The sequence below is a fragment of the Notechis scutatus genome, chromosome 1 (assembly GCF_049901735.1).
Source record: "Notechis scutatus isolate UNSWTSFEM ecotype Mainland chromosome 1, rNotScu1.2, whole genome shotgun sequence".
Lineage (NCBI taxonomy): Eukaryota > Metazoa > Chordata > Lepidosauria > Squamata > Elapidae > Notechis > Notechis scutatus.
The window spans coordinates 227,568,000-227,580,438 of NC_142009.1; the positions used below are offsets into that span (position 1 = coordinate 227,568,000).

General features: G+C 43.1%; 2 protein-coding genes across 2 annotated transcripts in view; one reads left to right on the forward strand and one right to left on the reverse strand.

Moving 5' to 3' along the window:
- The window catches only part of TBC1D10C (TBC1 domain family member 10C), a 30,862-nt gene extending 28,162 nt beyond the window's left edge, over positions 1–2,700 (reverse strand). The window contains exon 1 of the mRNA XM_087950470.1: positions 2,218–2,700. Coding sequence (XP_087806596.1) covers positions 2,218–2,402 — 185 coding nt within the window. The 5' untranslated portion in view covers positions 2,403–2,700. The remainder of the gene's footprint in view (positions 1–2,217) is intronic.
- A 2,862-nt stretch (positions 2,701–5,562) lies between these two features.
- PPP1CA (protein phosphatase 1 catalytic subunit alpha) lies at positions 5,563–12,255 on the forward strand. Its single transcript, XM_026665652.2, has 7 exons — positions 5,563–6,101; positions 8,273–8,404; positions 8,906–9,136; positions 9,374–9,478; positions 10,413–10,636; positions 10,872–11,006; positions 11,835–12,255. Exons 1-7 carry the CDS (start codon positions 6,047–6,049, stop codon positions 11,943–11,945), a joined length of 993 nt encoding a protein of 330 aa, XP_026521437.1. The 5' UTR covers positions 5,563–6,046; the 3' UTR covers positions 11,946–12,255.
- The last annotated feature ends 184 nt before the right edge of the window (positions 12,256–12,439 follow it).

A 12,439-nucleotide genomic window follows, 5' to 3' on the forward strand; every position in this document is an offset into this window, starting at 1 on the left:
GCTATGTTTCACTTCTCATCTTGGGACTGTCCCAAGAAGGTTCCACAGCCATTGGAAAGTACAGATTTTATCTGTACCATTGAGAGTAAGATAAACCCCCCAAGTAGCCTCAATGACTCTCAGAGACCTAATGACTGACATTCAGAATGCTAGCAACCAGCTAAGGAATATCACTGCACTTAAGTTAGTAACATTAAGCGAATCTGGCTTTCCCATTGATTTCGCTTGTCAAGAAGGTTGCAAAAAGTGATCGCATGATCTTGGGACACAGCAACGGTCATAAGTATGAACCACTTGCCAAGCATCTGAATTTTGATCACATGATCATGGGGATGCCTCAAAGTCGTAAGTGTGAAAAATGGTCAAGTCACTTTTTTCAGTGCTGTTGTAATTTGAACAGTCACTAAATGTTGTAAGTCGAGGACCACCTGTATTGCCTATTTTCCTTGGGAGAAAAATTAGTTCCTATCATCCTCATCCAGCAAATCACATCTGAGTTACAAACAGGTCCCATGTGCTCCACTGATAAGAATGCAGGTGAACACCTTTATCTTATGTGTCTGGATCTCTGACTTGACTAAATGCCTCTTTTGGTGTGTATAAATTCACTTCATCAAGCCTCAAGTCTTTTTACACCAGCCTGCTCCAACCTGATACCTTCCAAATACATGAGGATTAAAGTTCACCCATCTAGTATGACCATAAAGCTAGCAAAAGGGAATAGATTCAGATCCACAAACTTGAAACTGGGATTGTAACCCGTGGCCTCTGTCAAAATAATACCAAATAACCACAATTTTGTGACATTTTTCCATTCTAGCCAGATTTTCCTAATTGAATATTTGAATTTAAATCTAAAATATCTGGCTTTTTCTTGGGGAATGTTACCCTAATCTATAGGCCTTTTCATTTTATAATAATTATATCCTTTAATACTAGCTCAGTTAAAAACAAAAAATAACAAAATAATTTTCACCTCTAATTTTAAATTGTTATTTTATTGGGGGCAGTCTCCTAAGACATTACCAGAAAATTACAAAGAGAATCAGATGTCACAACAGATTTTGTGAAATAAATATAGAGATAGTCACTTAGAACAGTGGTAGTCAACCTGGTCCCTACCGCCCACTAGTGGGCCTTCCAGCTTTCATGGTGGGCAGTAGGGGTTTTGTCCCCTGCTGTATAAATCACCATTACTGTGGAACTGGTGGGCGGTTAGAGAAAATTTTACTACTAACAGAGATATAGCACAGTATTTAAATAAAATGATTCGGCTGAGAACTGCATATGTGGGATTGATTGGGGTAGATTGCAAGGGCGACTCCGAAATATAATGTTATTATATTTTATCTATATCTTAAATTATTGTACATTATTACAATTTTATTTTGGATTGTATTTTATTTTATTACTATTTCATCTTAAATCGTATTTTGTCTAGATTCCATTTTAAATGGTATTTTATCAAGTTCCATTTTAAATAGTATTTTATCAAATTTCATTTTGAATTGCTTTTATTAAATTTTAGTAACAAATTGTTGCTGGAACTTTGCACTTTGATATGGCCCAAGGGCTAATCAATAAAGACTTATTATTACTAACAGAGATACAAAAGTGGGCAGTAGGTATAAAAAGGTTGACTACCCCTGACTTAGAAGAATGGGCCAGAAGGTACTAGTTCAACACAGACTGCTTCCTCCAAAAGAGAAGTTGGGGGGAAAAAAGCCTTCCCTGGAAGATATTAGTCTAAAATTACCGAACAACAGGGTAGAATAGGGATGGATAATTATTTATATACCTCCTTTTTGCCTTTGAAACTTGCCACATCTGAAGTAAATAATGTATCTTGGAAAATTACATTAAGCCAAGACATATTTATCGCCTTTCAGTTTTTCATCCCCATCTGCTAAGTACATTTCCTTCCAAAGTTCTATGGAAATGACACCTTATTTCTAATGATTAGAAATATTATTATTTTAAGTATCTATAGAGGCAGCCAGTCGGGTAAGAACAAAATAATCTGATATGTATGAAAATTATTTCTGCAAAGTGAAGCAGTCAGAAACAGAAAGAACTCAGAAAGGAGAATATGAAATTTTTCTACTAGCTTGAAAAGAGATTTCATCCACTTGTCTACACCAAAGCTCAATGCCCTTTTTCCCTTGAGGGTCATTCCTCACCCTTCCAGCCACCTGTGGAGCAGAAGTTGCCTCTTACCCATTCTGGAGGCTACTTCCTCCAATAAAGCCGTAGCGATCCGTCTTGCGGTAGGGAGCCATGCCATTCAGCTCAGAGTCGGAGCCCAGAGAGCTGGCATCATCACGCAAGTAGAAATCAAAGGCATCTGATAGTTCCGTCATAGCTTGGCTTATATTATCAGCTGACAGAGAAGGATCTGACATTTTTCCCTACCATTCAAATCCTTTGAATCAAGTGAAACTGCCAATTTTGTGATTTATCTCATGTTGACTGCAGGCCCTTGGCCCAGCGACTTCTGAAGAGAAGACTGCCTCTATGAACGTACCCCTACCGTTATGACTAGAGTTCCTCGCAGGTTCTGCAAGCTATTTCCTCTCAAAACCATTTCCTGATGTAATACACGGCACTATGAAATGAGTAAGGCAAAGGGGTGGAGAACAAGAAAAGATGGAAGGGCACAGAGGAAGGGAAGGGAGGCAATCAATAGTTCCCTTGCAAAGTAAAAAAAAAAAAAAAAAAGGTGCAAATACACTCCCAGGGGATGACACACACCCCGCTTCCATTCTCTCAGTCTCTTCCCTATAGGCAGAGTAAAACTAGGTGCTGGGCCACAGCCTACTTTCATTATAATGAAGGTGAATATACGTGTCCCAGGATAATGTTGCAGGATCCAATCTGAGTTGGTCACCCAGACCAGAGATATTGTCTTCCAAGTTTTCGGAGTTGTGCTAAAGCAGATCCTCAGGGAACTTCAGGCTAGAGAGGAATTCCCTGAAGATGGGCTCCAGCTTGGATCCTGCAACAATACTTATTACTGTGGTCATTTTTATTATCCCATCTGTTATGAATAATTATTTTTTTAATCTAGAGTCTACCTTCCGTCCCCAACGCCTAAAAGAAAAGACACAGTTCTCTCCAGGGCATTTTATCCCTACAGAGAAATAACTATTGGTTCAAAATTATGCAGTGACTTCATTGAGTAGTTATTTGAACTGGACCTTACCTCCTCCTAGGATGACATTAGGCCCATTACAACGTATTGTCCCTGTGGAATAATTTAGGCAGAGATAAAATGCTACCAGTATGACAGGCTGATTTCAATAGTCATCATATACATGAAAGTTCTCCAAAGATTACCCCATTTTCTTAGGTCCACTTGAGTTGCATTATTTGGAGTTGTCAAAATAAGTTTATGTGATTCCTAGATGTGCTGGAAAACACTCAGATTATCTATAAAATTTATAAATAAAAGATGCTAATTTATAGCCTCAATAAATTTGTGTCGTACTTTGAACTAGACTGACTCTCCAAATGTGCAAGCACAGTTCTAGCAGAGTACCCTGGAAGATGCTGGAATAGCTGCAAACTTTCTATGCTTAAACTCTTTTCGTTACAGATGCTGGTTGCTCAACACAATCTAGATCATAAATGACTACTCTTTGCTGTTGTTGGATAGTTGTCTCAAGAAGACACATTGTACTTCCTTGAAGACACAGGAATTACTGTGGGAATCATGATTGTTCTTTATTACTCACAAGATTTGGGTAGATGTGTGTTTCTGATTATGTAAGAATACGTCAACAAATCCAGTTTTGTTTTACATGTATACATTCTAAATAGCAGTAGATATTAACACACATCCAGACATGGATAATGATGGGTTCTTAAACTCAGCATACACAAAGGATGAAAAAGTCATGAGTCACTGGTGTATATATTTAAATGCAGATTTCACAAATTCCTAAACAACTGAAAGGTTGTTATAGGAATTTTATATAGGAATTTTCTCTCTGAATTCTTCAGTGACTTGTATACAAAGTAGTGTATTGGCAACTGTAATTGGCTCAACTGTACCTCTGCAGTTTGTTTGACTCATCCAAAGGTGTGGTACTGAAAGATTTAATCTGTTTTGAATTGGAAAGAACATAAATGTAGAAAAATGTAGCAGTAGAGATGTAAAACTGTGTTTTTACAACATACTCATACCACACAGAATCACGGTTTAGTGCAGGGTTGTCAAACTTGGTTTCATTGAGGGCCACATCAGGGTTGTGTTTGACCTTGGAGGGCCAGAGGGTCGTGGCCGGTGTGGGCGTGGCCATGCTGGGTGTGACCACGGTGGGAGTGACATAGTTCTCGTGTCGGGAGGCACCTGTGGTGGCCAAGTGCTAAGGCAGGACTTCCCTGAGACCCTCCCTCCCTCACTATTATAATCTTCTACCTTTCTTCTTCCTTCCCCTCTTTCTCATTTTTCCTTCCTTGTTCTCTTCCCTTCTTTTTCTTTGTCTTTCCACTTTCCCTTTCTCCTTTCCTGTCCCTTCTTGCATGCTCAAATGCAAAAGGGGAAACATTTCTCCTTTTGTTTTGTTTTTAGTTTGTTCTCCTGCCAGCAAAAACAGAGCTCAGGAGACCATGCACTCCGTTTTTGCTGGCAGAGGCACCACAGGCCGGTCCTTTGCTGTTTCCAGGCAGGCCGCGTGGGCCAGATCTAAGCACCCTGCGGGCCGCATCCAGCCCGCAGGCCTTGAGTTTGACACCCCTGGTTTAGTGAATTGATCTAATTGCCTGTCTTTTATAAGATGAACTATAAGCTAACCACTTGGACTGGATCTCCACACTAGGCACGAACTATTTGCTCCCATAGCCTTGGCTTAGTCTACTGCACAAAGTCAGGGGATATTGATGCCACTCTCCAACAGAGAGGGAAGAAGGGACAGCAAAGGGGCAAAGCATAGGGAGGCAAAGGATCTATGCTTGCTTGAGGCAGGGAGAAAGGCAGGCAGCAGAGAAGACGAAGTGCAGCAATAGTTTGGTCTGGAGAAGGCAAGGTAGGTCAAGCCTGGACTGGTGAGAGCATGTGACCTGCTGCATGAAGGTTTACCTAAAGAAATTGTGACCCAAGGCAAGATATTCCACAGGGTTGATATTCCTGATCCAAGAAAAGAAGAAGAAAGCTGCTTGCTGACCAGGACTCTGGTCTCTCTGGGAGCCAAGGCAGAAATGGCCATGGGGATAACAAGCCCAGTGGCTGAACTGAGAGTGGCAGTCTGTGCAACAGGGCAATTGGACCTGCTGGTTGCCGACTTGGACTGTTCCTTTCGAAGGGCTTGCTCTGTTTGGGAAGATGAAATACCACTTTCCTGGCAGACTGAGTTACTCTGACATCAGCCTTCTGCAGCAGCAGGCTGGCATGAAGATGGAGCTTCTGCTACCAAGCTAGCAGGCAAGAAGGCCACGAGGAAGAGCACTCGGAGAGGAATGAGGACTTAAGAGTTGGTTTTTAAATTCAGCTTCCATGGGATTTTGCATTGGATATCTTAAGACAAGTAGCCGTTTTTCTACTCTGTTTTCTCTCTCTTTCAGACGCATATGATAGGTACCAGTTCACCCGGCTTCTTAGGGAAATGAATTAGCCAAAAGTACTTCGCATTTTCAAAGCGCTGCGGGTCCCCATATTTGTCCACCGGCTGCTTCTTCCGACTCTGCCGGGACCAGTGTGAAGTTCCCAGAAGCCTCTCGCCGCAACCATCTCCTCCTCCTCCTCCTCCCCCCTCCTTTTTCCTAGGATCGGCCAAAGCTCGCGCAATCGCAAGAGAAGCCTTGTGTTGATCCCTCCAGCCTGGAGGTGGTGGTGTCGGCAGCAGAGGCTGGAGCCCATTGGCTCTCACGGCTTCCTCTTCTGCGGGTTGCTTTCGGAGGAGGAGGAGACTCCTTGGCAAGAAATAGGAAAAGAAAGCCGGCCTTTCCTTTCCTTTTGCTTGCTTAGGACCACCGAGCGGGGCGGGAGGGGGGCGCGCCGAGGGGGAAGGAAGGAAGGAACCAGGCGATCCCAGCTTCTTAGGACGCCATGTCGGACGGCGAGAAGCTCAACTTAGATTCCATCATCGGGCGCCTGCTGGAAGGTAAGGGGCTGGGGCTGGGCCGGGCTTTGTGTGGCTGAAAGCGACTGGAGTGCCCGGGCGGCACAGAGTCCAGGGGAAGGGCGAGCGGCGGACCTTGCCCGCTTTCCGATCCCCCTCCCCGCTTCCCCTCCCGGCGCTGGAATGTCCCACGCCGCCCCCGCAGCGGCGCCTCTTTTCCAGACGGCAGGGCGCTCTCGACCGGCGCCAGGATTTCCAAGCAGCGGTTTTACTTCCCCGATCTGGGCCGGAGGAGAAAGGAACCGGATCGAGCTGTATTGCGCGATCTTGGCGCCTCGGCATTTTCTCCCACGCGTGTGGGATCGAAACGGCTGAGAAGCGCACTTTTCGTTTCCCTGTCGTGCTCGCAGATCGAGAGGCCTCTAGTGACGCGGGCGGAGCGGCATTTATCATCCCCTTCAGCCTGGCTTACGATCGGGGAACCGAGGTCGGTTCAGGATTAAAATCTTGCCTGGGTTGAGCTGCCCCCGCCCCGTCTGCGTCGGTTTTCCCACCGCGGCTCGCCTTTCGTAGCCACTCAAAGCGCCCCTTTTGCCAAGCCTCTCTCCCGATCTTCTTCTGGCTAAAAGAAAAGAGCCGGATGCCGGCGTCCGAAAGAGGCATTCTGCAGGGATGGAGGGAAAGCTTAGCGGAGGGTCGGGGCGGATGTGAGAGCCCTGCGCCTCGAGAAGGGTGTGCCGGCGATCGAGGGATTCCGCCAGCGCCGGCTGAGTGTTCTTGCAGATACGATCTTGAACATTACAGCGATCGAGCCGTACCAGTGTCCGGGGGCTCATCCTCTCCGTATGAAGGCGATGAGCCCCCTGACTCAGGCGGGGAGCGGAGTTTCCTCACGCTAACTGTGGAAACGAAAACCGGGGAGGCGGAATCGCCAGGCGATTACTTGCAGTTGTTTGGTTTGGCTCCTCTTGGGTGCAAATGGAGGGCGGGGTGAGGCGCAGGTGCCGGCCTACCCCTAGGGAAAGACCTTTTGGCGCTCAGCGAAAAGGGGAGAGATTTAGGCTTGCAGAGGCCCTGACTGAACAGGTTGTTCTGGCCTTGATAGGATCAGAAACTGAAGCTTTTTTAAGGAGGCTATCTTCCAAAACTGACCCATCCATCTATGAAAAGGCAGTTACCCTAATTCTTGGGGTCTCCACACCTAACAAGAAAGGAGGATACATCAATGTTGACTTAGAAGACCCTTTGCTATTTCAAAAGTAATTGCAGATCACCACAGCCCCAATCTAAGTGTTCACTTCGGTATCTGTCTTATATAATTCCGGAGATATGGAGTCCGGTTTTCTGCTAACCAACCTGCAGTGGGAGTTGGCTTTCCCAGATTATCCAATTGTGCCCTAGTTCCGATAAGCTTGGGATTTAATCATGCTGCATTTAACTTGGGAGGTGGGTTAAATCTGTAACCCGATGCAGGAATGGGTGGGTGGATTTTGAGAGAGAGATTGGCAGCAGAATAAGGCAGGATTTTAATATTAAATTTGCTCGAGCCCATGGATTATGGAGATTTAGGTTGATACAATGTTTTGATTTTGTTTTGCATTCAGAGCTGTTTATTTGCAACGTAGCAGTACAAAGAAGAAACCCTCGATCACAAACTCTGGCTCTGCTATAACTAGAAATTTGGAACACCATCGTCACATTGCAATTATTGTGTTAAGGAGCGCCAGTTTATGCTAAATGAAAGAGGACTGCTTGTGGGACAGTGCTGTCATCCCAGAGTGTTAGGTTTTTACCAGCACCGTTAACTGATCCACTTGCTTTAGAGCCTGGTTTTCATTTAAAAAAAAAACTACTCCCAAAGCAGAATAAACGTTATACTGAAGTAAATAATGCAGTTTTGAAGCTCTTTAAGACTTTGTTGACTGTGTGGCAGTTCCCCAGTGGGTGTCTCCTGAGGCAATAATGCCTTGGTAACCTGTGAGAAGCTAAGCTAATGCATGGTCCTTCAGGCACAGACTTGGCTAACGGATTCTGCCTTCCTCAGTTGCAGAAGGAAATAATGCTTTCCATGTGGGGACAAGATAGGATTTGGCTATTAACACCAGAACTTCCTAGAAACAAGAAGAGCCAGGAATATCTCCGGAAAGGTGAACCAGCATGAAGGTGAGTGATCGGGAATAAAGAGTATCAGCTTTTTTTTTTTATTCCCCCAGTGCAAGGATCACGTCCAGGCAAGAACGTTCAGCTCACAGAAAATGAGATTCGGGGCCTATGCCTGAAATCACGAGAGATCTTCCTGAGCCAGCCCATCTTGCTGGAACTAGAAGCCCCGCTCAAAATTTGTGGTAAGTGGGATGCCATTGCAGGTTTTTTCCCCCTTGTCTTTCTCTAGAGCTCTCTCAAAATGGTTGCCTCCGTAGGTCAGCCATAAAACACCTATTGAGCGGAAGATTCTGTACTGGCACTTTCAGAATGAGCTGAAGCTGGTCTTTTTGTCTGGTCAGATTGATTTTCTTATCTTTTAGACAAAGCACTGAGCTGCATCACACTGTTATTTTAATTTTCCAAGCATGGGAACCAAGATACTAGAGGGCAATGCCTTGGGTTGCGTTGTATCGTCTTCCCATTTAATCAAATTTTAAAGTAGGGCAAGAAATCTGGCAGACATTAAAGATGATGTCTACAAGCACATTGATGCCTATGAATGCCAGGTGTCTGGTTCTGGGATAGTCATTTCCCACCCTTGCCATTGTCACTTAGGAAGAAGACAGCATATATATAAATGCAATGTGTAAATTGTTGATCAGTTTTTCATTTCTCTTTTTCTTTCTTCTACCATCTCCCAGGTGATATCCATGGGCAATACTATGACTTGCTCCGGCTTTTTGAATATGGGGGTTTCCCCCCAGAGAGCAATTACCTCTTTCTGGGTGACTATGTGGACCGGGGGAAGCAGTCATTAGAGACAATCTGTCTGCTGTTGGCCTACAAAATTAAATACCCTGAGAATTTCTTCCTTTTGCGTGGCAATCATGAGTGTGCGAGCATCAACCGTATCTATGGCTTCTATGATGAATGTGAGTGCATCATACCAATAGACTTACAGAGTGGGAAATGAAGCCATATCGTGGTCAAGTACATGTAGATAATGAGGGTAGCGGTTTGGGAAATGGGGTGTGGCATAATGTGCTTATGCTGCATGAGTCCTTCTTTCTCTCCAACCCATTCAACAAATCTTGCAGGAATGTGGCTATTCAGAACTATTCAGCTTTTTTTTCCCCAACTAATTTTTGCTCCTTTCCTGCTTTCCACAGGTAAACGGCGGTATAACATAAAATTATGGAAGACCTTCACTGATTGCTTCAACTGCCTACCTATTGCTGCCATCGTTGATGAGAAAATATTCTGTTGTCATGGAGGTAGGCTAATCTATAATGTTGGTGAGGAAGCTGATCGTACTATTGATGCCACCAATGCAGCAGGCAAAAGATTTGACGTAATGCAGAATTTCTCCAGATGGTTCGCAATCTGTGTCAACAGGAAAAGAAGTCAAGTAATAGGCAGTGTCAATAGCACAGTGGGGAATTTGGTGTCCTTTGCATATTGTGTAGGCGTGTTTCCTTTGGGAGGTGGAACAAAGCCTGGGAAAAAGTGAAAGATCATATTCCTATAAAGGAAGCATCTTTCATGCAGCATTTTAGATGAAAAATTTATTCAGGCTAATTTTTTTTTTATAAAACAAAGTTTTTATTTTTTACAACAAACATACGAACAAAACATAAAAAGATAAAACCGTCTTTCAATTATATACATACAGTGTGTCAGTTGGTTACAATCTTTTGTGCTATCCTTTTTTTACCATTACTCACAAGTTATAGAAATTCTCACCTTATCGATCTAGCTTGTGCTTATATGATATCAATTATTAAACATTCATTTGACTATTTTTCCATCATTTTATATGAGATATTCTTATTTTCATTATGATTTAATCTTATACATTCATCCAATGGTTATATATTTTATATTGTATTCTATATCAATCTATTAATTTTTATTGTAAGGCTTAGTAGTCTATTTCTTTACCATGTCTTTTTATCTAACCATTGATATCATATAAAATCGTTTATCCTCTTGTTCTCTAATTTCAAATGACAGGTTAATTTTGATACCAGCATTGGGGGATAAGAATTGGCTTAAAGGATTGAGTATGGAAAGCCTGGTCAGATGTATTTTTTCAGTTGATATCCCTAACAAGAGTATGTTGTAAAATAGTGGTTCCTGGTACATTACCTCTAGCGAGAGCCACATGTTGAAATAATCTGCTTTATAAATGCAACTTCTGTATTCCAGGACTCTCTCCTGACCTCCAATCTATGGAACAGATTCGGCGGATCATGAGGCCCACAGATGTGCCTGACCAGGGTCTGCTTTGTGACTTACTCTGGTCGGACCCTGACAAGGATGTGCAGGGCTGGGGTGAAAATGACCGTGGGGTCTCCTTTACGTTTGGTTCAGAAGTGGTCGCCAAATTTCTTCACAAGCATGACCTTGACTTGATCTGCAGAGCGCATCAGGTCAGAGCGTAAAGCAAGTAGAAAGGGTACACCTGGCTGGAGGGGGGAGGAAAGGGTCTCAGTGAACTGGGAAATTACGTAGTTTTAAATAGAGAAGGTAGAAGTGGTGGGAAACATAGCTGAAAAAGCTGTCCATGAAATAAAGGAGGCTCGAAGCATATTATTGGCAAGGGGACATTGAACTGGGTTGAGCACGGGCATATATTTGATTGATGGACTCTCCCATCCCGGTTAGGTGGTAGAAGATGGATATGAATTTTTTGCCAAGCGGCAGCTGGTGACCCTCTTTTCTGCTCCGAACTACTGTGGCGAGTTTGACAATGCAGGCGCAATGATGAGCGTTGATGAGACCCTCATGTGCTCCTTCCAGGTAAGGACTTTTGAACATGCTACTTTTGCAGCTGTTATCCTTTTGCACACACGGCAAGCAATAAAAGGGTGTGCTATTTTTGTTGCAATGCGAGAACTGGAGGATTCTTGAATACAATGTTTAACAGTCAGTTGTATTTTAAAGGGATTTTTGTATACATTTAAATTTCTCCTACTGTAGCAAGATTGTGTCTCTGGTTTATAGTAAAAACTGGGATACTGGGGAAACCAAGTTTTTGCTTTGCATTTATCTCACCTGCAGTGCCACATCAGTGTGGATGGCCACTGCATGGATGGAAATTCAAAAGCTACAGAAATTAGAATGATTGTGGGGTGGGCTTTTTTTTTTTAACTAATCAATGGCAAAGTCATAAGGTGGTTTTAGAATTGTAGCTTAAATACTTTGTCAGGTTGAATATGCATGTGCGTGCATGTTATTAGTGATCTTAAATGATAGGGAAATGTGATAAAGGGCCTCAGAAGTTCTTTGCCAAAAGCAATTCCCATATATAAAAGGAATTGGGATGTTATTCCTTTTTTTTTCTTTTGCATTTATGTTAGTCCTTTTTAATATGGCACATGAAGCAGATACAAATTTAGTCCCATAGTTTTCAAAAATGAGGAAAATAGTTGAATGTAGTGGGGGTTTTGTGTGCTCTACTATACCATTTATATAATTTCAGAAACAGAATGTACAGGCCCAATGGGACTTTGTAGCTTAAAGACCATGAAAAGAGAGAAAAGTATTTTTCCAGCAGGGATCAAGGACAGGAAAAAAAAAGCTGTTAATTCCCACCTCTCCTCTTAACTTTTTTCTTCTTTTCTGTAGATCTTGAAACCGGCAGACAAGAACAAGGGCAAATACGGTCAGTTCAGTGGCTTAAATCCTGGTGGACGCCCAGTCACCCCACCACGCAACTCAGCCAAAGCCAAGAAGTAACGTGTCCTGCCTGCCCTCCGTCAGCAGACAAGGGGGCTGGGCTGTCTTGCATAGCGGTTACACTGTACAGCGGCTGCTTACCTAGGATGCTAGGATCCAGCCATTTTTTTTAAAGAAGAAAAAAATATCTGAATGAGATTGAGTACCAAAAAAAAAAAAAAAAAAATATCTCATTCTCTAGGAAGGGAATGTCATTATTTTTGGGGGTATTTTTGATCGACTTTTTTGCCAACTGTGTCCTGATGTGTGCACCTCTTTCTCCCCTGGGGTTACCACATCATTTTTTTGAATAAACATGTAATATTCTTAATGTAGTTGCTTCTCTTTATAGTTTTGGGAAAATAAAATGAAATGGGCTGGGAGAAAAATGCTTCTTGCTTTCGGACAAAATAATTCCCCACCCCCACCCCTTCCTCCTTTAAAGCACCGAGTTTCAGGGGGATAGTGCTTGTCCTGTACAATTAGATGTATATTCTGAATAGGCTAATTTGGGA

Coding starts and splice junctions, on each gene's coding strand:
- PPP1CA (XM_026665652.2), top strand. CDS start 6,047: ATGTCGGACGGCGAGAAGCTCAACTTAGATTCCATCATCGGGCGCCTG. Junction 6,102..8,272: donor CATCGGGCGCCTGCTGGAAG/GTAAGGGGCTGG, acceptor TTATTCCCCCAG/TGCAAGGATCACGTCCAGGC. Junction 9,137..9,373: donor CTATGGCTTCTATGATGAAT/GTGAGTGCATCA, acceptor TGCTTTCCACAG/GTAAACGGCGGTATAACATA.